We start from the raw sequence: 27,102 nt of genomic DNA on the forward strand, positions 1-27,102 counted from the left end.
ATGTGACACGTACACTTGTTGCAACAATTTACATGCTACTTCTTTGGGCTCTGGATCATGTGTGTTTGAATATCCGCAAAAATAGCAGTTACATGAATGGGCAGTGCTCGATTCTTTTTTAAATTTGTAGCTGATCCTGTAGTATGCCACTTTGTCACCAAATCCAGTATACTGCTGTTTGCTGGTATGGAAACGCCACAAAACTTCTTTGCAGAAATATCATGCATTTCCTTAAATGAACCGGTAGACACATGCACCTCCACTGTCACAATTTATTCTTTGAAAAGGATACGAAAGATAGTCACTAAAACTTCAAAACAGTAGAGGAAGAGTGGTGGGTGACAGTGAGCAGTCCAATAGTTTGGGACAGTTTTTCGTGCGCTACCCTATACCACATATTGTATCCACTTCCAATTATCAGAACATCCTGCATGAATTCGCCCACTGAGTGATAGCATTTCAGTACCAGTGCTTCATATAGATTACTTTTCTTTGCCCTTAATTGCATCTCCATTAACTTGTTCCCTTATAATTTAGTATATATTTTTGTTCCTATATATCAAGGGTCCTGGGCAAACAGTTTAAGATAGTGGGTAAAAAAACCATAAATTTTTGTGTGTTTCTTGTGTTGTGTGTGACCATGATGATCTCTTCAAATAATTCCTTTCTGGTATGCAAAAATTTCATAAATGGATGGGGATGTGAGAGTTAATATTTGTAAGTTTCCATATAATGGGCAACATGGTTCTTACTAATCTAGAAGGTACATATTCCAAATGACTTTTTCCTATACCTTCAATATCTACAGTATGTTACCCTACTTTCCCAAAAAACAATACTATACCTAATAATGAACCCAAAATAACCTGCACGTACTACTTTTTGTGTATCCATGTTAGTTGCAGTTTATAATATATGCACTGCAAGTGCAGATTTGCTTAGTTTCTTGGCTAGTTACCTGATGTGTACCTACCAGCTCTGCTTTATATCCATATTTAATCCTAAGAATTTTAATGAATCAATTTCTTCTATACCTTGGTTGTGGTGAACAATTTTAATCTGCTCTTATTTTCACTGTAAGCTTTGGAATAGCATCCCCTACTCATGTAACTGCAACAGAGTTTCTAAACTACTGGGATAGGCCTGGAGATCAGTTATTTGGGAACAGTTTTTGCATCCAGATTTTTAACCAAGACAGAAGTAGTGTCACAAACAGAACTGGTGAGGTGCTGAAATTCAATGATAATTCATTCACATTAATCAGAAATAGGACTTGGGACACACACTGAGAGATTTTACAGTTACAATAATAATTTACTCTCATTTAAAATAATGATAAATCCTTTTTTTCTATTACGTAGGTAAGATTTAAGCCATTGTAGAGTAGGATAAGGTTGCTCATGTCATACTCCGTAAGGGAGATTAGTATATTTGGTAGGATAATTTAAATAACACAATTTGTTTTGCGTATGCTACATCTTTCTTTTTTAAGCATCAACCAGAATATGCAAGACAAAGATTACTACTAAATCATCATGCATGACTTAATAAGAGTGAAAAGCTAAGTGCACTCTATGTAACCGAGGTGGGAGGGGGAACGACGGAAAATAGACAGGTCAGAAAATGAAAGATGTAGAAAACTAAAATGGAGTGAAGAAATGAGTAGTTACTGTGAAGAAATGCTGGGATGGATGGAATTAATGTAAATTAAGGCCAAGTGGGTGGCGAGAACCAAGGACATTTGTAGTGCTAGTTCCCACCTGCAGAGTTCTGGGAAACTGGTGTCTTGGGGGAAGAATCCAGATGGTGTCTGTGGTGAAACGGGCATCAAGATTGTGACTGTCATGTTGTACAGCATCCTCTGCAACAGGATACTGTGTGTTGCTTGTAAACACTCTCTATGTCCATTCATCCTGACTGGTAACTGGGTGGTAGCCAAGCCGATGTATAAGGCCAATCAGTGTTTACGTAACAGCTGGTGTATGACGTGACATTTCACAGGTGGCTCTCCCTTTATCAGTATATGTTTTGCCAGCTACAGAGCTGGAATAGGTGGTGCTAGGAGGATGCACAGGGCAAGTCTTGCAGTGGGGGCAGTTACAAGGGTAGGAGCCGTGGGGTAGGGAGTTGGGTGCAGAAGGAGCATAGAGTCTGATGAAGATATTGCGGAGATTGGGAGGATGGCGAAAAGTTATTCTAGGTGTGGTGTGCAAAATCTGAGACAGAATGGATCTCATTTCAGGGCATGGTTTTAGGAAGTCATAGCTGATTAATACATTCGAGACAAGGATAATACTGGGTGACAAGTGGTGTGCTCCAGAGTTGTTTTTTGGAGGGACCAGCAGCACCAGGATTGCTGAGTAGGTTTTTATGTATCTATTTACATTATACATTTACATTATCTTGTCAATAATTCATTATTTTTGTTGTTATGTTAGCCCATGTGACCATCATTCCTTCTTATGTAAACCTCTTGCCAGTCTTTGTTGTCACCTGTCTTGTACAATCTATCATCTGTTTTCTATCTTTTGTGCTAGTATTCCAGTCTTTTTTTTGTCTGTACCACCCAAAATCAGCACTTTGGCCCTACATCTCTACTAGTACCGGTTTTCATGCCCGTAGACAGGTCCGTTGTTATTTGCTAGTTTGCATACAGGAATTCCACTGTTATTTATGAATTTGCCTGCAGTTCACTACACTACAGGGTCTTCTCCCAATCGTCTTTCACCAATTTATTTTCAGATTTGACAGCTATTTTCTTTCCTACCCTCCACTTACCCTGTTTCAACACAAATCTTTAACATTTTTGTGTGTTTGCTTTTTACCAAACCACTCTGACTTTTACTGTCGTCTCCTACATTACTTTATTTGACAAGCAAAGTATTTTACATTATCTCCTGTGACTTCCACCTTCTGTCAACCCAGTTTTTAAAATTTTGCCTCCTTTCATGACTTTCCCTTTTGGTTTTTTATTTTCCAGTCATTTATTTGGATTATGTAGACCACACTTGTGGCGAGAAGTTCTCACCCACTCCTTGCCTCTTGTTAACCAATGTCTGTTCTCACAATTTTCGTGAGAATTTTTCTGATTTTTCCAAATGTTTTCCAGGCTTTTCTTTCATTTTTCTATCTTTTTCACCCTCTGCCTCTCGTTTTTGCCACTCCCACCCCTGTCTAACACTCCAAACCATCCTCTCTTGCCATGATGAATCATATCATATATTGCAACAGTTCTTTTCGAAAACATGCTTTTGCACTATCAAAATTAAGGTCCCACTTTCTGTTTCTTGAAATGTACTTGTCCCTTGGAGTTACTCCCAAAGGCCTAACACTGAAAGTCCCTGTTTCTGGATGTAATCCTACTCTGCACCAGCTTCTTTTACAGTTTCATGCCTCATCTGCCAGTTTCCACTCCACAAGACATCTATCTGTTTACAAAATCCTACATTTATCTGCCCCTCATGTTTCCTTGGATGGTATCATTTGCCAAGCCAACTTCAGATGGCAACAACATGCCAGACTTCACCTCAAAAAGCTATGACACCTTCTCCTAAACTACCTCAACAGTCGTGTTTCCCTTTCTGTCCCTCTGCAGCTCTCCAAACAACCATACCATCAACCACCACGCATCTCCTTCAAAACGAGCTTGGCCAACCTCCTTAATATCCCACAGCCTTCACCACTGCCTCTCAGATCAATAATAACTCATAACCACAAGAACCAATCACAGCAGTACAGTGTTCCCAACCTCTCGTCCAAAGCACTCCCCCTCCCCCATATTATCTATTTTATCCAAGGCTCTCACTTTCAGCCCTAAACCTGCATTTAATCAAGCTGCTTTGATGATAGAACAACTTTCCCTTACATGTATCATCAACTGGAAGTATCACTTCGCAACCTAATCCCAAAACCTTTCCAACAGCAAACATTGACATTGAACATTGCCTTAACAGTTCTGACCACAGTCACAACTTGATCCACCACCACTACCTCAGAATCATCCCTTACAAGCCTTACAAGAATTCCTCACATCCAGCATTGGTGCACAACCTTTCCTCAGGTCCCAACAACAGGACCCTAACCTTTCCTCTACAGAACTCCAGGCTCTACGTTCCCTAAAAGCTGTTGACTCCATCATTATCCTTCCAGCAGACATAGGATCTATCTCTGTGGCACCTGACCAACAGAAGTATGGTAGTGAAGGTCTATGCTAGCTCTCTGGCACTGGTAAGTTCTGGGGGTGGTAAGCAGGCCACATGGGCTGCTGGAGTAGAATGCTGAACGCATTTGAGGATACAAAAATTTATTTTCACATTGTTAATTAAAACAGAGCACTGGTAACAACACAATTATTAGTTAGTATTTGCAGATTGCGATGATCTACACCAATCATCCAATTGTATAAAAGCTAGAGAATAATTCAAAAAATTGTAAAAGAAAAACGGCCTTATAGCCCCAAATTAAACTCATAAAAAATTACTTTACACTAATATAATTTTCACCTAATTACGGATCCGAGCTCACTAGTCAATTATCAGGCCTTGGGAATTGAAAAATAACAATTTGTAAAATTTAGTAGGTTTAAAAAAATACTCAAATAAAAAGATCTCATAAATACTTGAATTAAATGTTATGGAAAACATTCGGTAATATGATGATATGGTAGCCTGAAAGATCTACACAGCAATTAGCACATTCTTGACGTTTGGCATTCACATCAGCTGCACGTCTGAATTCTGTGCTCGAGAGCTCAAGTGACAACAACAGACAGAAGGGCCTGTGCACACCAGTAACGGCTTCTAGAACACACAAACCCAGTATTAATACACAGTTCATTAAAATACTAAAACCAGCAGCCAAGCATTGGGTAGCGTCAAATGCAGGAAGGGATGTTAAACATTATAGTGTGACAACTATAGTTGCTATTAAACCATTAGTTCATTAAGCAATCTCCATTGATGTGAAATTTCACTAGATAAATTTGTAAACCACAACTAGTTCGAGGTGATACTGACCAGACAATCCGCACACAACCTTAAAAACCAAAGCACTGTATGATGATGGTGTGAAGTTGTTACTATTATAGTATGCAACAAAAGGAAGTTGGCAGTTCCAATTTAAATTAGCAACTGAAGTTTTATGCAGAGAATAAACTGTGCTTTGTCAAATTGACCACTTAATAATAATAATAATAATAATAATAATAATAATAATCCCCGTGGAGGCCCGGGAAAAGAATAGGCCTCCGGTATGTTCTGCCAGTCGTAAAAGGCGACGAAAAGAACAAACCACTAATAGGGCTAACCCCCCTTTTAGTGTGATTAGTTGGTTCAGGACAGAACTAAAGAAGCCTCGGACAAGCGCCGTCATGGTCGGGGACGACGCTTGAACCCTATGCCCGCCCACAATGGTAACGACACTGCTAGCCAACTGGAAAACGATTTAAATCCAAATAGAGGTGTTTTGCAGGATATGCTTCCTGCAACCACCCTAGAAGGAAAACAAAGACAGAGGATGAGATGGTCAGATGAAGTTAATCGACACCTCATGTTCTGTTATTACCAAGCAACAAACCTAGGAACCAACACAACTGGATACAGATCACAAGTATACACAACATTTATTACCAGATACCCAGAATTAAAATTTTTAACAGAACAACGACTACCTGATCAGATCCGTGTAATAATAAAAAATAACAGGATACCCCAGTCAGAATTAGAAAACATCAAACAAGAAGTACAACAAATACTGGAACAAAATAATGTGCAATCAGAAGAAGAAGAAAATACAGTAATGGACTCAATCATCCCAGAGCAAACAAACAAAGAACAACACGCACCAATTAAACAATCAGAGGAAAACGAAATCTTAAGACAGCCACCAGAACAAGCACAAATAGAACACGAAGTGACACAGATGCTAGATATAGAAGAAAAATTTCAGCTAACATATATAGAATACAAAGACACAAATACAGACATTAGACCATTCTTGCATAGACCACCAAATAACCCACAAGACGAAACAACAATAAAAACTATCAACACAATCATACACAACAAAATAAATGAAAACACAACTATGGAAGAGTTACAACTACTGGTTTATATAGGAGCACTCACTACACTAAATACACACACTAGACAGAGATCAGAACCAACCAACACACAGAAGAAACCCACAAAACCAGCATGGCAACACAGGCTACAGATCAGAATAGAAAAACTGAGAAAAGACATCGGACAGCTAATACAATTTATAAGAAATGAAATCTCGGAAAAAAAACGAAAAAGGTTAGGTAAAATCTCACAACAAGAAGCGACAGAGCAATTAGACGACAAGAAGCAGAAATTACAAGCATTAGCCAAACGACTCAGAAGATACAAAAAAAGTGAAAATAGAAGGAAACAAAACCAAACATTCAAGACAAACCAAAAGAGATTTTACCAGACAATAGATAACACACACATTAAAATAAACAATCCACCAAACATAACAGACATGGAACACTTCTGGAGCAACATATGGTCAAACCCGGTACAACATAACAGGCATGCACGGTGGATACAAACAGAAACAGACACATACAAGATGATACCACAAATGCCTGAAGTGATAATTTTGCAACATGAAGTCACCCAAGCAATTAATTCTACTCACAATTGGAAAGCCCCTGGAAATGATAAAATAGCAAATTTCTGGTTAAAGAAGTTCACCTCAACACATTCACATCTAACTAAATTATTTAACAGTTACGTTGCAGACCCATACACATTCCCTGATACACTTACACATGGAATAACTTATCTGAAACCTAAAGATCAAGCAGACACAGCGAACCCAGCTAAATATCGCCCCATAACATGCCTACCAACAATATACAAAATATTAACTTCAATCATTAAACAGAAATTAATGACACATACAACACAGAACAAAATTATAAATGAACAACAAAAAGGCTGTTGCAAAGGAGCACGAGGATGTAAAGAGCAACTGATAATAGATGCAGAGGTGACATATCAAGCTAAAACTACACAAAGGTCGCTACACTTCGCATACATTGATTACCAAAAAGCTTTTGATAGTGTACCCCACTCATGGTTACTACAAATATTGGAAATATACAAAATAGATCCTAAATTGATACAGTTCCTAAACATAGTAATGAAAAATTGGAAAACCACAATTAATATCCAAACAAATTCAAATAATATCACATCACAGCCAATACAGATTAAGCGTGGAATATACCAAGGAGACTCATTAAGTCCTTTCTGGTTCTGCCTTGCTCTGAACCCACTATCCAACATGCTAAATAATACAAATTATGGATACAATATTACTGGAACATACCCACACAAAATCACACATTTGCTATACATGGATGATCTAAAACTACTGGCAGCAACAAATCAACTCAACCAATTACTAAAGATAACAGAAGTATTCAGCAATGATATAAGTATGGCTTTTGGAACAGACAAATGTAAGAAAAATAGCATAGTCAAGGGAAAACACACTAAACAAGAAGATTACATATTGGATAACCACAGTGACTGCATAGAAGCGATGGAAAAAACAGATGCCTATAAATATCTAGGATACAGACAAAAAATAGGAATAGATAATACAAATATTAAAGAAGAACTAAAAGAAAAATATAGACAAAGACTAACAAAAATACTGAAAACAGAATTGACAGCAAGAAACAAGACAAAAGCTATAAATACTTATGCCATACCAATATTGACGTACTCATTTGGAGTAGTGAAATGGAGTAACACAGACCTAGAAGCACTCAATACACTTACACGATCACAATGCCACAAATATAGAATACATCACATACATTCAGCAACAGAAAGATTCACATTAAGCAGAAAGGAAGGAGGAAGGGGATTTATCGATATAAAAAACCTACATTATGGACAGGTAGACAATTTAAGAAAATTCTTTATAGAACGAGCAGAAACTAGCAAAATACACAAAGCAATCACTCATATAAATACATCGGCTACACCACTACGATTTCATAACCACCTCTACAACCCTTTAGACCACATAACATCAACAGATACGAAGAAAGTAAATTGGAAAAAGAAAACACTTCATGGCAAGCACCCGTATCATCTAACACAGCCACACATCGATCAAGACGCATCCAACACATGGCTAAGAAAAGGCAATATATACAGTGAGACAGAAGGATTCATGATTGCAATACAGGATCAAACAATAAACACCAGGTATTACAGCAAGCATATTATTAAAGATCCCAATACCACAACAGATAAATGCAGACTTTGTAAACAACAAATAGAAACAGTAGATCACATCACAAGCGGATGTACAATACTAGCAAATACAGAATACCCCAGAAGACATGACAATGTCGCAAAAATAATACATCAACAGCTTGCCTTACAACATAAACTTTTAAAACAACAAGTTCCTACATACAAGTATGCACCACAAAATGTACTGGAGAATGATGAATACAAATTATACTGGAACAGAACCATTATAACAGATAAAACAACGCCACATAACAAACCTGACATCATACTCACCAATAAAAAGAAGAAATTAACACAACTAATCGAAATATCCATACCCAATACAACAAATATACAAAAGAAAAGAGGAGAAAAAATTGAAAAATACATCCAACTGGCTGAGGAAGTCAAAGACATGTGGCATCAGGATAAAGTTGACATCATACGAATTATACTATCAACTACAGGAGTCATACCACACAATATCCACCAGTACATCAATGCAATACAGCTACATCCAAACATATATATACAACTACAGAAATCCGTAATTATTGATACATGTTCAATTACCCGAAAGTTCCTAAATGCAATATAACACATACCGTACAGTTAATAGGAAGTGACGCTTGATCAAGGTCCGCGTCACTTTCCATTCTCAACCAGACTTAACGTCTGAGAAAGTAAAGAAATAATAATAATAAACCCCGTGGAGGCCCGGGAAAAGAATAGGCCTCCGGTATGTTCTGCCAGTCGTAAAAGACGACGAAAATAACAAACCACTAATAGGGCTAACCCCCCTTTTAGTGTGATTACTTGGTTCAGGACAGAACTAAAGAAGCCTCGGACAAGCGCCGTCATGGTCGGGGATGACGCTTGAACCCTATGCCCGCCCACAACGGTAATGACACTGCTAGCCAACTGGAAAATGATTTAAATCTAAATAGAGGTGTTTTGCAGGATATGCTTCCTGCAGCCACCCTAGAAGGAATACAAAGACAGAGGATGAGATGGTCAGATGAAGTTAATAGACACCTCATGTTCTGTTATTACCGAGCAACAAACCTAGGAACCAACACAACTGGATACAGATCACAAGTATACACAACATTTATTACCAGATACCCGGAATTAAAATCTTTAACAGAACAACGACTACCTGATCAGATCCGTGTAATAATAAAAAATAACAGGATACCCCAGTCAGAATTAGAAAACATCAAACAACAAGTACAACAAATACTGGAACAAAATAATGTGCAATTAGAAGAAGAAGAAGAAAATACAGTAATGGACTCAAACATCCCAGAGAAAACAAAAAAAGAACAAAACGCGTCAATTAAACAATCAGAGGAAAACGAAATCTTAAGACAGCCACCAGAACAAGCGCAAATAGAACACGAAGTGACACACATGTTAGATATAGAAGAAAAATTTCAGCTGACATATATAGAATACAAAGACACAAATACAGACATTAGACCATTCTTGCATAGACCACCAAATAACCCACAAGTCGAAACAACAATAACAACTATCAACACAGTCATACACAACAAAATAAATGAAAATGGAAGAGTTACAACTACTGGTTTATGTAGGAGCACTCACTACACTAAATATACACACTAGGCAGAGATCAGAACCAACCAACACACAGAAGAAACCCACAAAACCAGCATGGCAACACAGGCTACAGATCAGAATAGAAAAACTGAGAAAAGACATTGGACAGCTAACACAATTTATAAGAAATGAAATATCAGAAAAAAAAAAAAACGAAAAAGGTTAGGTAAAATCTCACAACAAGAAGCAATAGAGCAATTAGATGAAAAGAAGCAGAAATTACAAGCATTGGCCAAACGACTTAGAAGATACAAAAAAAGTGAAAATAGAAGGAAACAAAACCAAACATTCAAGACAAACCAAAAGAGATTTTACCAAACAATAGATAACACACACATTAAAATAGACAATCCACCAAACATAACAGACATGGAACACTTCTGGAGCAACATATGGTCAAACCCGGTACAACATAACGGGCATGCATGGTGGATACAAACAGAAACAGACTCATACAAGATGATACCACAAATGCCTGAAGTGATAATTTTGCAACATGAAGTCACCCGAGCAATTAATTCTACGCAGAATTGGAAAGCCCCTGGAAATGATAAAATAGCAAATTTCTGGCTAAAGAAGTTCACCTCAACACATTCACATCTAACTAAATTATTTAACAGTTACATTGCAGACCCAAACACATTCCCTGATACACTTACACATGGAATAACCTATCTAAAACCTAAAGATCAAGCAGACACAGCAAACCCAGCTAAATATCGCCCCATAACATGCCTACCAACAATCTACAAAATATTAACTTCAGTCATTACACAGAAATTAATGACACATACAACACAGAACAAAATTATAAATGAAGAACCAAAAGGCAGCTGCAAAGGAGAACGAGGATGTAAAGAGCAACTGATAATAGATACAGAGGTGACATATCAAGCTAAAACTAAACAAAGGTCGCTACAGTACGCATAAATCGATTACCAAAAAGCTTTTGATAGTGTACCCCAATCATGGTTACTACAGATATTGGAAATATACAAAGTAGATCCTAAATTGATACAGTTCCTAAACATAGTAATGAAAAACTGGAAAACCACACTTAATATCCAAACAAATTCAGATAATATCACATCACAGCCAATACAGATTAAGCGTGGAATACACCAAGGAGACTCATTAAGTCCTTTCTGGTTCTGCCTTGCTCTGAACCCACTGTCCAACATGCTAAATAATACAAATTATGGATATAATATTAGTGGAACATACCAACACAAAATCATACATTTGCTATAAATGGATGATCTAAAACTACTGGCAGCAACAAATCAACAACTCAACCAATTACTAAAGATAACAGAAGTATTCAGCAATGATATAAATTTGGCTTTTGGAACAGACAAATGTAAGAAAAGTAGCATAGTCAAGGGAAAACACACTAAACAAGAAGATTACATATTGGATAACCACAGCGACTGCATAGAAGCGATGGAAAAAACAGATGCCTGTAAATATCTAGGATACAGACAAAAAATAGGAATAGATAATACAAATATTAAAGAAGAACTAAAAGAAAAATATAGACAAAGACTAACAAAAATACTGAAAACAGAATTGACAGCAAGAAACAAGACAAAAGCTATAAATACTTATGCCATACCAATATTGACGTACTCATTTGGAGTAGTGAAATGGAGTAACACAGACCTAGAAGCACTCAATACACTTACACGATCACAATGCCACAAATATAGAATACATCACATACATTCAGCAACAGAAAGATTCATATTAAGCAGAAAGGATGGAGGAAGGGGATTTATCGACATAAAAAACCTACATTATGGACAGGTAGACAATTTAAGAAAATTCTTTATATAACAAGCAGAAACTAGCAAAATACACAAAGCAATCACTCATATAAATACATCAGCTACACCACTGCAATTTCATAACCACTTCTACAACCCTTTAGATCACATAACATCAACAGATACGAAGAAAGTAAATTGGAAAAAGAAAACACTACATGGCAAGCACCCGTATCATCTAACACAGCCACACATCGATCAAGACGCATCCAACACATGGCTAAGAAAAGGCAATATATGCAGTGAGACGGAAGGATTCATGATTGCAATACAGGATCAAACAATAAACACCAGATATTACAGAAAGCATATTATTAAAGATCCCAATACCACAACAGATAAATGCAGACTTTGCAAACAACAAATAGAAACAGTAGATCACATCACAAACGGATGTACAATACTAGCAAATACAGAATACACCAGAAGACATGACAATGTAGCAAAAATAATACATCAACAACTTGCCATTGAACATAAACAAATAAAACAACACGTTCCCACATAAAAGAATGCATCACAAAATGTACTGGAGAATGATGAATACAAATTATACTGGAACAGAACCATTATAACAGGTAAAACAACACCACATAACAATCTTGACGTCATACTCACCAATAAAAAGAAGAAATTAACACAACTAATCGAAATATCCATACCCAATACAACAAATATACAGAAGAAAACAGGAGAAAAAATTGAAAAATACATCCAACTGGCTGAGGAAGTCAAGGACATGTGGCATCAGGATAAAGTTGACATTATACCAATCATACTATCAACTACAGGAGTCATACCACACAATATCCACCAGTGCATCAACACAATACAGCTACATCCAAATGTATATATACAATTTCAGAAATCTGTAATTATTGATACGTGTTCAATTACCCGAAAGTTCCTAAATGCAATGTAACATATACCGTACAGTTAAAAGGAAGTCACGCTTGATAAATGTCCGCGTCACTTTACATTTTTAACCAGAAATAACGTCTGAGAAAGGAAAGAAATAATAATAATAAAGGGATCGCTGAATATCGCCCACACTTTTAATTCAAGATAAATGCAACGGAACCAGGGCATAGTGCAGTTACGTGGACTTGCAATACCAAGTATCCCGGATCCACGTCAAAGTGGTTTAAGGAATGACTAGCAAAATTCAAAGTGGCTACGAAGTGCAATCGCATCCAAAAGTTCCACCACAAAATGGCTCACTATTCGGAGTTAGCCCAGGAACTAGCTGTTAACATGCATGCCAGGGTAAAGTCTTGCACTCTCCACAGGATTTGAGATAGACACAACTCTTAGAGACTTTGTTGACCAGTGACTGCTTCACTCCAGTCCCGCTCCCCGCCAGACCCAGGCGCCGGAATGTCAACAACGTGTGTCCTTGCAGTACACCAAGCGTCAATTGACTACTCGCGATACTCTGTGCGATGTCTTCCCTCTGTCACCGCTACTGACTGAGTCTCCTCTCTCTCGCAAGCCACACCCATCCTGAATAGAGGGTGCTAACCAACCGGGATGCCGAAAAGTGCGTAAATTAGACAGAGAAACTATCCTGCCAAGTGCATCCCAGGAAGTCATGGCTCAGACACCTCTTCATAGAGCATCTGCCAACAAGATCCCATCCCTGTGATTCAAACTGACCTGCAGTTCCTCTTAAAATCATCATGCCCCCACAAGGACTTACACCTCAATCCATAGCATTTCTTACCCCACCCAAACCATGCACCCCCACCTTTTACCTTCTTCTTAAGATTGACAAACCCAATCATCCTGGCCGTCCTATAGTTTCTGGCTTCAAAAAGCACCCACCAAAATTATATCTGGCCTAGTTGACTGACACCTGCAACCCACAGTACAAAGACTTCCCCCCTCTATTAAAGATGCCAACCATTTCCTAAACTGTCTGAAATCTGTGCCCATCCCACTCCCATCACGCATCTTGCTTGTCACCACTGATGCCATCTCCTTCTATACCAGCATCCCCCACGTACATGGTCTTTCTGCTGCTGAACATTTCCTCAGTCACGCCCACCTGTTCCCAAACCTATGACATCATTCTTGCTCATCTTAATCAACTTTATACTTACCACCAATTACTTTACCTCTGAGGGCAGATGTACAAACAGATCAGGGGTACAGCCATAGGAACCAGGATGGCTCTTTCCTTTGCCAACCTTGTCATGAATCGCTTGGCTGGGTGGGGCTTTGGTTTAGATACATTGATGACATCTTTGCCATATGGACTCATGGTGAGGCTGATCTGTTAAAATTCCTGGAATCTCTGAATACCTTCTCCCAATTAAATTTCACATGGTCCTACGTCGAATCCCATGCGACTTTCCATGATGTTAATCTCATCCCTACTGAAGGTCAGCTACACACATTAAACCTACTAACAAACAGCAGTACTTATATTTTGACAGTCACCATCCTTTCCATGTCAAACGTTCCCTCCAATACAGCCTTGGCATTTGAGGCAAATGTATTTGTTCAGATGCAGACTCTTCAAGCAATACACCACCACTCTCACTTCAGTGTTCACTGGAGGTAATTGTCCCAACAGCCTAGTTCAAAAGCAGATTTCTCAAACCATCACATCCAATCCTGGTACACCTGACCCCTCAGCTTTGAAGCACACCACTTGTCACCCAGTATTATCCTGCTCCAGAATGTATTAATCAGCCATGACTTCCTAAAACCATGCCCTGAAATGAGACCCCTTCTGTCTGAGATTTTGCCCCTCACACCTAGAATAGCTTTTCTTAATTCCATCCATTTCAGCATTTCTTCACAGTAACTACTTGTTTCTTCACTCGATTTTGGTTTTCTACATCTTTCATTTTCTAACCTGTCTATTTTTTTGCCATCCCCCCCTCCCACCTCAGTTACATAAAGCACACTTAGCTTTTCATTCTTATTAAGTCGTGCACTATGTTTTAGTAGTAATCTGTCTTGCATATTACCGTGTCTTCCATCTTTAAGCTGTCAGGTTTTCAAATCTTGCCCAGCACAGTCCCCAACAATGTCTTTCCTTCTCATACAGTCTGGTAAGTCTCCCCTGACACAGGGTTCTGGGTGACTTTTCTGAACTGTACCCCTTTCTCTAAACCTCGCCTGTCCTTTTCCTTCACCCCCCTTCCTTCCCTATCAACTCTCTTGCCAGGAGGAGGAGCCAGTGGCTCCGAAAGCTTGTAAAAGTTAAACCCTTGTGTGTGTGTGTGTGTGTGTGTGTGTGTGTGTGTGTGTGTGTGTTCCCATGCTGCTGCTTGGTGAGTAGATGTTTTTTTACCTATCTTCTTACATTATAAATCCATGGAATAATTTATCAAAACATCACAGTAACAAATTAAAAACTGTAAATGTAACTTCTTCCATAGTTTCTTGTAATGAAATTGCACATAAGGAACAAAATATAAATTCTTAACAAAGTGCTTAAATCAATTGGTATGAACGCATATGTCACAGAAATATTTCTTAATTTTACTTTCCACGCCAGCACATAGGTCATGTACCCAAACTTTACATTTCATTGAGTGAATACAGTCTTCTTCACGATCTTCCTTACACACTTCACTTAACAAATTCACACTGACCTTTATTTTTTAGTCGTGGGAAAGTTTTCGTATATATGTCTTTTTTTATTTGCATTTTCTATGGATTCATTCTCTTTCTGTAAGGACATGATGTTGATTTAAATGTTGGTTTAGACCATGTCATATTTCTCTTTAACTGTTTTATACACAAGGCAGGAGGTAAAGTGTTCTAGCAAGACATTATTTGTTGACTTAATTTTGGCAACACTTGCAATATTGTTTTTGGATCCACATTCTGGAGACATTGTAGAAGGTCCAGACTGTGTATTGAGTGGTGTTGCAATATTAGGTGGCCTTCCAGACTTTTTTTTGTGTTGTTGCTCCTGTCCCATCAGCAGATTCTTGGTCTGATTTATCAACAATATGTACAGTAGTAGCTACAAAGTCCGCTTCTTTGATGACATTTCTATTGTGTGAAATGATAATTAAATCAAGACCCTATGCTGTTTGACAGGCATCGATATACATTAATGGGGGACAGTTGAAAATGTATTCCCCGACCGGGACTCGAACCCGGGATCTCCTGCTTACATGGTGGACGCTCTGTCCATCTGAGCCACTGAGAGCACAGAGGGTAGTGTGATTGCAGGGACTTATCCCTTGCACACTCCTTGTGATCCCCACATTCCCTACTTTATGTCCACACATTACATTTGTAGTGCACCTGCCCATTACACTCATTACTCGCGGCAGACAATCTTACCGATTCCCACAAGAGTTCGGGCAATACGTGTGCATCCAGCACAGGAGGAGGAGGTCAAAGGCTGGTTAGCCTTAACTATGTGAAGATGGTATCTGTTCTTTCGGACATGTCCGAAAGAACAGATACCATCTTCATATATCTCTATTGTGTGGCCACAAGGCTGCTGCCTTTAAACCATTCAATGCTGATTTGGGGTATGCGTTATCCAGGAGTTCCACAATATTGGCTTGTTTTATGACACTGACAGAATTTAAATATAGCCCTGAAGATGCTGCATCATTATAGTTGTTTTTCAGACATGATAGAAAACATGTACTGTTACAACAGTCAGTGGTCAGCTTACTTGTATTTGCTTACTCTCATAACTACTTAGTTCAATTTTAAACCACTTGATGTTGCATTTTGTACATGTGGGATAAGATATTATTGGAGTACAACTTAGACTAACACAACTTTACCCTACTGCCCCTAATGTTACACATATCAAGTTTGCAAATCAGCAAGGCATATTTTACACAATTGAAAGCATTTGTGAGGTCACAGCAGATTCTTGCAGCCTTAGTGCTCTTGGCTAATGTCATGCTTACTTCCTAAAAAGAGGGAGAGGGAGAGAGGGGTAGTAGTAAATATTTGGGGAAAGTAATGTGTTGGAGAGATGAGTGAATGTGATGCTAAATTTAATCAAGAAGAGGTCTTAAAAAAAAAAAAAAGAAAATCTGCCTCCTCAGTGATTTCATGGTTCTTTTCTTGTCACTGTTGTTCAGGCACAAGTTATATTCTTAAAAACAGTATTTATATTTCAGCTGTTGGATTTGATGCACACACTCCATACTCGAACTGCCCACATATTCCAGTGGTGGGCAGAGGAAAATGGTGACACTGATATTACTTCATTATGGGGACAGGCCTGGTGTCCACTGCTTCAGGGAATAGCCAGGTTGTGCTGCGACTCTCGCCGACAGGTTAGCTGTGGTTGCATTATTTGACTAAGCAAAGAAATATTTCATTAAATGACTAAGTGCAATTCAGGAGCTCAAACCTGTGATGCTCAAAGAAACTGTTTATAAGACATGCACTATTTAATCGTAATGCAATTCATTGCAGGTCCGAATGAGTGCCATCACGTATTTGCAGAGAGCATTACTTGTTCATGATCTCCAAACACTGACAGCTCAGGAATGGGAAGGTTGTTTTAATAAAGTTTTATTTCCATTACTGACTAAACTTCTGGAACCTATCAGCCCTGATGATCCAGGAGGCCTTGAAGAAACACGGATGCGTGCAGCAACAGTTCTTTCAAAGGTTTGAGACTAGCTTGTTGAAAGTTTCAATAATGGGCTAAGTGTGAAATTAAAAGTCAATTTTTGGTAATGATCACTGTTATATAGTAATTTTGAAATAAAATTGAGTGCTACCTCTTATTAATCATCCTGTGAACTTATTTATATATGGTATTAATTTCTTTAAAAAAGAAGCAGTGACTATCCATTAGAAGTCAAGACACTATTCAATATATAATTTTGTGAATATATACTTTTTGTAAATTGTATTTTTTAGATCTAATAAATATTTCCATGTGCAGGTTTTCTTACATCACTTAACACCACTGCAGTCATTACCGACATTTAGTGCACTTTGGCTCACTATTCTGGACTACATGCGTCAGTATATGAATGCAGATAAAAGTGATTTACTGGTAAGTTCCATCCTAAATCACTTAAGCTTCCAGTCATCATTATATGCTGTATGTTATTGAAAGGCAAGCAGTTGTTTTGAAAGGTTATACTACAGTCTATTCTTACTTATTACTGTCCTAACTCGTAATGTGCTGCTTTGTTAAAGTATTGTTATGCTCTTATGGTAATGGAACGTCCTTGATGGAAAATAATGTAAATAGCAAAGGCAACAATGCCCTGTACAGTTGAGCCATCAAGTGGTCGATAGGCACATAAAGACTGAAAAAGATTATATGGCTTACAGACAGTACCAAAGCAGATTATTAAAGTACACTAACACACACAAACATCTGCACAGTTATATTGTCCCAGGCATTTACGTTGTACCACCAGTGCAGCTCAACTGGTGTAGTCAAGTGGACTGAGTGAGGGAAGGAAAAGAAGGAAACGATAAAGCAAAAGATGGCCAATAGCTTGCAGGGAGAAGCAACAAGCACATGGAACAGGAATGTGGCACTAGTTAGCTCACTCTGATGCAGGTCAAGGAAGGTACCGTGTCATGCACAATAAACTCCAGGAGAGTGGATGTGCAAGTAATTTGTGTTCTTTGTGCCTGCTTGCATTTGAGCATGCTGTAATATTTTCTTATACATATGTTTGTGACTTAGAATTAAGACTTGAACAATGTGTAATAATTGCTTTAATGTTTGGGCTAAGAAATAAGTCATTTGCAATTACCATTTAAAATATCATTATTCTGTGCATTGCTATCTTCAGTCAGAGAAAGAGAGTTAGCGAGAGATTCCCACATTGGGTCGTGGGGGGGAAGGGGGTAGGAGAAAGCAGTACATGGTGTGGATGAGGAAGGAGTGGTGCAGAGATTGGAGATTCCCCCCCCCCTCCCCCCCCAGTACACTAACACACACAAACATCTGCACAGTTATATTGTCCCAGCCATTTACGTTGTACCACCAGTGCAGCTCAACTGGTGTAGTCAAGTGGACTGAGTGAGGGAAGGAAAAGAAGGAAACGATAAAGCAAAAGATGGCCAATAGCTTGCAGGGAGAAGCAACAAGCACATGGAACAGGAATGTGGCACTAGTGGGGGGGGAAGGGGGTAGGAGAAAGCAGTACATGGTGTTGATGAGGAAGGAGTGGTGCAGAGATTGGAGATTCCCCCCCCCCTCCCCCCCCCAAACCACGATCACCATCACCCTCCTTGCTTCCATTCATGGGTGTCCATAGCTGGTTACAGTGCTCCCACAAAATGAACCTTTGTCTTTCTTGACAAACACTTCCAAACTATTCTCAATATACATCAGAATCGCTGCTCACTTCCTTCACTCAGTTGCCGAAGTTCCTGTTATCACCAGACACTTGTTGGTCACGGTGGATGTGATGTCTTTGTTCATCAACATCCCTCCCTACCTTTCCCACTTCGTACCACCACTTCCTTCCTAATCTCTGTAGACAACCATATCCTGACCAACAATTATTTCACTTTTGAAGGTCTAATTTATAAACAAATCCATGGTACTGTCATGTGAACTCCCATGGCACCATATTATGCTAACTTACTTACGAGCTATTCTAACTATCCAGTCAACATTCAAAACCCCAAGTCTGATTCAGGTTCATTGATGATGTTTTCATGTTTTGGATTCATGGCAAGGACAACGTTTGCTATTCCCTCCATAACCTCATAATCTATTCTCAAGTCCACTTCACCTGATCCTTCTCAATCCTCCTCCCAGGGGGCTCGCCACTCTTTGGCGGTTTGTGCTTGGCTACCATGGGGCCCCAGCCTTTGCAGCACTTTTTCCCTGCCATGCTGCATGTCTATCCTCTTGCTATTCCTTTTCCCCTCCCTTGGGGAACATGTCTGAGGTATTATTGGGAATTCTGTTGCTGACCTTTGAACAGTCTCAACTTTCTTTTTGGCTCCTTTTTTTCCTCTCTTTGTTTCCATTCTCTTCTCATTCCTCTGCTTCGGCGTTTGAGGAGCCTCTTTTTTCTTCTTCCTCCCTGTGCACTCCTGAAGGCTGGCCCACGCGTCTGACGCATAAAAGGTGACTGGGTAATGATAAATTCCCAGCCCCAGTGAGCTGTAACCTTCCCAGATTGCCCATTGGTCCCTCCATCAGGTGTTTGGGAGGTGTGACCTGAGGCGTGAACAATCACCTAAGGTTGGTGCGCCCCCTTGTGTAGGGGGCCCCCAGTTGGAAGGAGAATGCCGTCGGAGACGCTGGCAACCATGGAGGATTTCGTCATGATGAGTCACTCGTCCTCTCCATCAATGTCGACGAAACGAATACGTAATGAGGCTACTGATCTAAAGACTCTTCCCGCTGCACCGCGGTTCCTTGTTGTATCACGTACTGAAGGTGGTCAGTCCTTCGCCACGGTCAATCCATTTATTATTCAGAAAGGTGTTGATGCCATTGCAGGGCCTGTGAAATCCTGCTCTCGTTTACGGAATGGCACTTTGCTTTTGGAGACTGCTTCTGATACTCAATCACAACTACTTCTTGCTGTCTTGCTTCTCCACAGCTTCCCTGTTCGTGTCGAGGCACATAGAACTTAGAACTTTGAATTCTTCCCATGGTGTAGTTTACACCAGGATGCTTGACGGTCTGACTGAGGCTGAAATACAATCTCACCTCTCTGACCAGGGTGTGATTGCTGTTCATCATGTCACGAAAAAGGTCGATTCTTCCTTGGTGCCCACCTGCACACTCTTCCTCACCTTTGATTGGGTGGTATTGCTGTCTAAGATTAAAGCAGACTATGAAACTATCACAGTCTGGCCATACATTCCAAATCTGATGCGCCATTACCAGTGTCATCGGTTCAATCACACTAGAACATCTTGTCGTTACCTGTGGCAAGAATGCACACGAGAGTGAATGTCCACCTTCTGCTCCCTAATGTATCAACTGCAACTCCTCCCGGGATTGTCCCGTGTATCTCGATGAGCGGGCGGTTCAAGAGATTCGGGTAAAGGAAAAAGTGCCTTACCCAGTAGCTTGCAAGTTACTGGCTAGCAGAAAATCCTGTGTTCTCCTGTCTGGCACTTATAGTTCAGTTCTTGTTACCCCTTGTTCCATGAAGGACATGGCTACATAGACATGCAACCTCAAATTTGGCTCTGAGGTTGTGAAGTCGCCCAGTATCAAGGTAGCATCACTGTACCCCCGTCCTGCTGTGCAATAAACTGTCAAACTCTCGCCTCACGAGGCAAAGCTACCCACTACACAACTGGTAGGCAGGAAAGGCCAGAAGGAGTACTCCCGGGAAGACTTCCTCTGTCCCTCCAGCCAACCAACACCCAAGTCTTCCTCCAAGCAGAAGGGCTTGAAGAAGTCTGCTGAAGACAAATGGCCTTCCTCTTCACCAACTCAAAGATCCTGCTTGATGGTGTTGCCACGTGGTCGCTTAGCCCAGCTGGCCTCTGTCTCGCTGTTGCGCGCCACCAACCATTTTTTCGGCATTGGACTCCACTGACCGAACGCACAAGCATGCCGATGCTTGTGTGGACTCCATGGAGCAGGATCCTCCTGCTTCTGTGCCCTGTAGTAGTGACTTTCCACCAGCTGTCCCTCAGCGGACACTGAGTTGACACCCCTACATCTCTTCCTCCCCATGTCTGTCCTCCAATGGAACGTTTGCGACCTTCGGTCCTACAAAGAGGATTTACGGCTGCTTCTAGCATCACATCCCCTTGTACTTTGCCTTCAGGAAACGAAATAGCACCATAAAGACCGCTTTGAGCTTCCACGTTACTTACCGATTCGTTGTGACCTTCCCCTGGGTTCGGCATCCCATCTCATGGGTGTCTCATGCTGCTTATACGGGATGACCTTCATAGTCAACCCATGTCCCTGACTACCCGTCTTCAAGCTGTTGCCATTCACCTCTTCCTTCCCCACCTGACTTTCTCCCTCTGTACGATTTATGTACACTCTTTGACATAAAACTTGACCGGCGGCCGGCCGCTTCAGAGGCTAAGTCCGCGCCGATCGCGACATGGGACAAAAAAACTGGCCAACTCGCTAATTCTCTAAGTCCGGTTATCTGCACAATCTGGCAACACTGTAGACTGCGGCACTTCCTGGAGGAAAACTTGTCCCATGATAGAGAAACTCTAGGCTGATTACGCCTGTGGTCTAGCGGTAGCGTGCGTTCTTTCTGTTCATAATGTCAGTGGATCGAGAGCAGCTGGCATAAAATATTTTTATAGCCTCTTCTGTCTGAATGCTGAAGACGTGAATGTAATGGTAGCGCAGATTCAATCTATTTCGCTTTGTGACACACCGATATCAAAATTTTATCCATTAACGATTTTGCGGCAGATTTCCTGCAGACTGTCCTCCTCTGGACGCCGTATGCGGCAAAGCTCCGGGATCCATTTGCTGGCTACTGGCAGCGGCCGTGGCGACAGCAGCGGCGCTGCACTCCCCCGTTCTTTATCGAAAGCGCCTGCTACCGCTCATCGCTTTTGATGATTTAAAACGCTTTATTATTAAATGTTGCTCCACAGAAAATTTCTACAATTTCCATTCACGCTCAAAAGCAACGGAGACAGACGCCCTGATTAGTAGGCGGGTATTATATTACATTAATCGGCAAGAGCTGAGTATGGCCCGAAATTAATTTTGTAGACTGGGACGAAATTAAACCACCTCACTACATTCGATGAATTTATAAATGCTTCATACCTCGTTTCTTTTCCTTTCAAACTCAATTAATTGTGCAACTTTTGGTCAATGTTTGGATGTTTTCGTCAAGCCAGAGTGAGCGTCTGTGGTGTAAAGTGTATTACAGTTCTTGTTTCATTCCTTATGGTAAGTCTATGCGATAAACTGTGTGAATACCTTGCAATGCATGCTCTGTAGCAGTGCAGGAACACTGCACATTTGGAGTTCCATGTATGGGTTCATGAAGTATTTATTGTTGATCGGAAGTGATAGTTAAGGTCATCAGATTTAAACCAGAAAAATGTGTCTTTTTGAAGGTTTCAGAGAACGGAAAGGAATTGCTAACGCCGGTTTTAGAAAACGTCTACAGTTAAATGCTATTGCAAAAATTTAGAAGAAGGGAACTACATTAATGAACATGTGCACTTCATAAACAACCTTCTGACATGTTAGACCTATATGACGAACAAAGCTCAAATTTATATCGTTGACAGTCGGTTTGAATCTTTTCAGGGTCTATTTTACAGTGAAGCACCTTGGAATTTGCAAAGCAGAAATCCATGATATTAACTTAATTTACTAAGTCGAAATCGGACGAAGATTGATGTTTAAAGAAATTCTTCAGATTTCGCATAAGAAATTTTTACTAGCAGTTTGCAACTCCATTAATTAAAATGGAAAATAAAAGGTTGTAGGCAGCGGCTTATGTGAAGAACGCCGTTCTTGGAGTCCAGAAATTAAATATACTTTCTGATTGTGTCATCTTGCAGTTGATTATATCGTACGAGTCTTCGATGTGGAAAACGAATGTCAAGTGAATTTAGCGAGGTAACGCCGACCTACACCCGGAAGTTTCTACATGTCGCCACTCCGGACTTTATTGTGGTTCAACCTACCGTCTACTTGGTAAAGAAGGAATATCATCTTTAATGTGAATTTTCAGACCACGCAGCCATTATATCTCCTTCACTTGGTGTAGCCAGGAGAGAATGGAATCTGTCTCTCCCTATCTAAAATCATTGACAGAAGTGGGAATCGAACCCAGACCATAGGTATAACAATCTACCATCCGTCCAACAGACCACGAAATCCTCTTCTCTGCGAGTCATTTTTCTATCGTAACGCAGTTGCGCCATACTGGATGAGAATTCTGACACACAGGCTCCCTGTAGTAATTTGCAGCATGTTCAGTAAATTCATTTACTTGGTTGACCGAATCACCATGAACTAGCTGCCTCGGCTACCCAGTGCATACATTCGACTATTTTGTAATCACAGAAATAAAATCACGTAACTGCCACCTACACACAACTGCCAACAGTGTAGGATGCAGAAGTTTAAATAGGAAGTGTTCCTTTCCACTTGAGCTATTCTATTGCGCTATCTGTTACTAGAAAACGTCGTTCAGTCCAAAAGAAAAGCTGTAACTGTTTGTCTCTCAGAAGTCAAGACCTGGCCATATGCATAATCTCACAGTGCTGTGGAATCCAAAAGTACTGGAGGAATAGTTGCCGAGCTCTGGAGCTGCTGTAGCTACGTGTCAGCTTGTAGCATAGATAAGATGTCGCGAGTTCGAATACATTCAGTGCTACATTTTTTAAAACGCAATTCTGCTCTCTGCTGAAGGTATCAATCTAATGGAACTTTGAACATAATTCCCTTCACTTCTCAACCCAAAGTAGTCGCATGTGGAAAAAGGGCTAACTACTGTGACATTTTGTTCTATTCAGGTTTAATAGACAGCAGACAGCAGATGCATCTCGAAGATGTGCAGGGAGAGCGCATCGTGCCATAATATGTCAGAAAAGTATTTTCTACATTAGCCGTCGTGTGGTAGTGATATTTTATTCTTCTTCAAACTTTGTTTGACAGCTTTAACTCAGAACAAGTTTTCTACATGCATGTAATCAATAAACTGCATGTGCATTGTCAGACTGTCATAGGTAACATCAGAGAATTCGCATATATCGTTGATGATTAATTTCTCTCTCATGTTTGCTATTGTTTTAACAACACTAAAGGAAACCTTACGAAAATTGTGCACTGTATTATAAGAAATGAAATAAAACTAACCATGATAACCTTACGACGAAAGTATCTGTACACAAGCATGCCTCTATCGACACGAATTAGTAAAATACTACTCACTTAGATTTTAATTGGGTCTGTGTTTAATTGGTATGCTGTGTCATACTCAAGAGGTATGCAAATGTGGCATTTCATAAATATAGTTACGTATTCCTAGAAACCCAAAATTCGCTGGTCAGCAGCGGAAAGAGGCCGTACCTGTTGTGCAGCATTGTAAGTTTTTCAACATTGCACTATGAGCTGAAAGCATTTTCTTGCGATTTCCTTATTGATGTTTGATCTGACTGCTTGTAGCTCTTTCACAGAAGGGATAAAATTGTTACAGTCTGTAAGACTGGAACTTCGAACGGTAACAGACGCTTTTTCACACGTCAGCACGTTACCACAGAGCTGGCGAGGAGGTATGGGTCTTAGCTTCCTATTACGAGGGCAATAGTAACTAGAACTCGTAAACCGCTATTTGAAGGTCGAGATTAGTTGCGGTTTCCACCTGCAACGACTTTCCTGGGCTGAAAACCGTAAATTTTCAATCTTTTGTTACCCTTCAAGCGATAATAACTCAGATTATTCAATGGAAATGACAGGTAAAATCAAGTGAACTTTGAGGCTTAATTCCGTGCACACCAGGAAGTAACTCGTCGATCACAGAGTTGCCAAACATACGTTGCCTTGTTGCCAAATCTCAGTTACAGTACCAGCAGGAAGAAGACGAACCGATGTGATTCTACAGCGGTCTGGGAAGTGACCATAGCTGGTGTCTCCAAGTCGCGGCTGCTACGGCCTGGAATACGGAATGCGTCTGATTCGCTTTCTGTAACTAGGTTTAGGGACTGGAGCGTAGTTACTAATAATACTCAGAACTGACTGCAAACTGAGCATCATAAATCAGTAACTCTCATTGTTGTTTTTATATTTCTTTCGTAAGTGTACTCAAAACTAAGAAAGTTATTCACAGGCGTTTTCGTGCCTCGCCGATAGTCGAGCACAACATACAAATAACAATAAAAAAGAATGTGTGTGTGTGTGTGTGTGTGTGTTTGTATGTGAGAGAGAGAGAGAGAGAGAGATAAATAAAAAGCAATGAGAGAGAGTGTAAAAAATTGTTGTAAAGAAATTGAATCATGGTATTTAAAGAAATCTTTCATTAAAATGACACGTTCCACATCATTATGAAATGTCGTATTCATGATCTATGGAACAAGAGTTAATCTAATGTAATCTAATCTAATCTAATCACATCATATTGATGATTAGCCATGAAGAGTCATGAATTACCGAAATTTTGGCCAATACCAGTAACCAAATCTAAACTTGAAGATAAAAGACGACAATTTTTGTAATAAACCGTGACTCCTATCAAGACCCTTTCGTCCCTGTTATCTAACCACGAAAGATGTCTGATATACCTCGATTCTGAAGTAACAAAGTGTGCATGCATTTAAAGATGAAGTGCATGATGTGAAGTTCTGTGACGGAGATACGAACCCAACACGTAATCCGATTGTTAACTAAGAAAAATCAAATTTTACGTATCGGTTTTTCTTTCGAGCCGCTAGGTGTCTGAATCTAAAATAAGGATACAAACTTTTGTGCCTAAGCGACAATCGAACTGCACACCTACCGTGCATCCACGAATATAGCTTAAGTATCAGTTGCTTACTCATGAACAGTAAGATGTGTGCGTGTTTGACCAGAAATAACGACACCTGTTGCGATTGTTGGAAACACATGAACAGACATTGAAATTGCGCGTTAATTTTCACTATCAGGTGGGTGTGCACTTGATAAAGCTAGAAATGAAATTATGAATATTGTTGTACTGGATCAGGTTTCAGACCCACATACTTACCTTTGGAGGAGACCTAGAGAAGATTGCAATCTTGGGAAAAGGAACGAAATGACTGAACTATACTGTTCCGAGAGATTCAGATCCTCGAAAGAGGAGATACGAATTAGAATCACAGTCCAGCACCAAATTTTTAAACGTCTCTAGTTCAATCAAGTACAAGTAAAATAAGAGCCCTGTCCCTTTAAATGGCTATCGGTTCATCAAATAAAATAAAATTTTCTAATGTAAGTAAGCTTACTGGCGACTGTATTTCTGTTTACCATGACTTCCGCTGTGTCATTTCTCAACGTAAACCGGCTCTGCCCAGTTGGTAATGAAGGAACGTGATGTTTAATGCGGATTATGGATTATAACGTCTTTCTCTTGAGGTTACCAGAGGTAAAATAAATCTGTTTGTGCCTCTTAAAAGTAAATGCCTGAACCCACGCATTGCACCTGTGATAGCTCGTTCCACCATACCATTGTGGCCACATTTCCCAGCCCCAAGAGTGTGCTGTAACGGATGATGTGCTTAGCTTACAAAATTAGTCACGGTGGAAAAAATGCGAGTCTATTAAATGGTCAAGTAGAAGCAAGCTTCTGACGCAGAGATTATGCTATTCTCATGTCAGCAGGTTGTAAAGACTCTTCTAGGCATCATAGGCTGGATGTGAAGCCATTTTGATTTTTCACAAATTCAGCAAACTTCTTAGTTCGAGAAAATCCACTGTGAAGTGTGAAGTTGCCGGATAATTCGATTATTACTGT

The 27,102-nt window shown here is 39.8% G+C and overlaps 1 protein-coding gene across 2 annotated transcripts in view; it reads left to right on the plus strand.

Moving 5' to 3' along the window:
* LOC126236190 (Golgi-specific brefeldin A-resistance guanine nucleotide exchange factor 1) overlaps nucleotides 1-27,102 on the plus strand; it is a 321,970-nt gene that overhangs the window by 193,580 nt on the left and 101,288 nt on the right. For both annotated transcript variants that reach the window (XM_049945293.1, XM_049945291.1), the window contains exons 27-29: nucleotides 16,849-17,007; nucleotides 17,150-17,347; nucleotides 17,628-17,741. In XM_049945293.1, the coding sequence (XP_049801250.1) occupies nucleotides 16,849-17,007; nucleotides 17,150-17,347; nucleotides 17,628-17,741 (471 nt within the window). The remainder of the gene's footprint in view (nucleotides 1-16,848; nucleotides 17,008-17,149; nucleotides 17,348-17,627; nucleotides 17,742-27,102) is intronic.

Source organism: Schistocerca nitens, chromosome 2 (genome assembly GCF_023898315.1).
Source record: "Schistocerca nitens isolate TAMUIC-IGC-003100 chromosome 2, iqSchNite1.1, whole genome shotgun sequence".
In the NCBI taxonomy this organism is placed as follows: Eukaryota; Metazoa; Arthropoda; class Insecta; order Orthoptera; family Acrididae; genus Schistocerca; species Schistocerca nitens.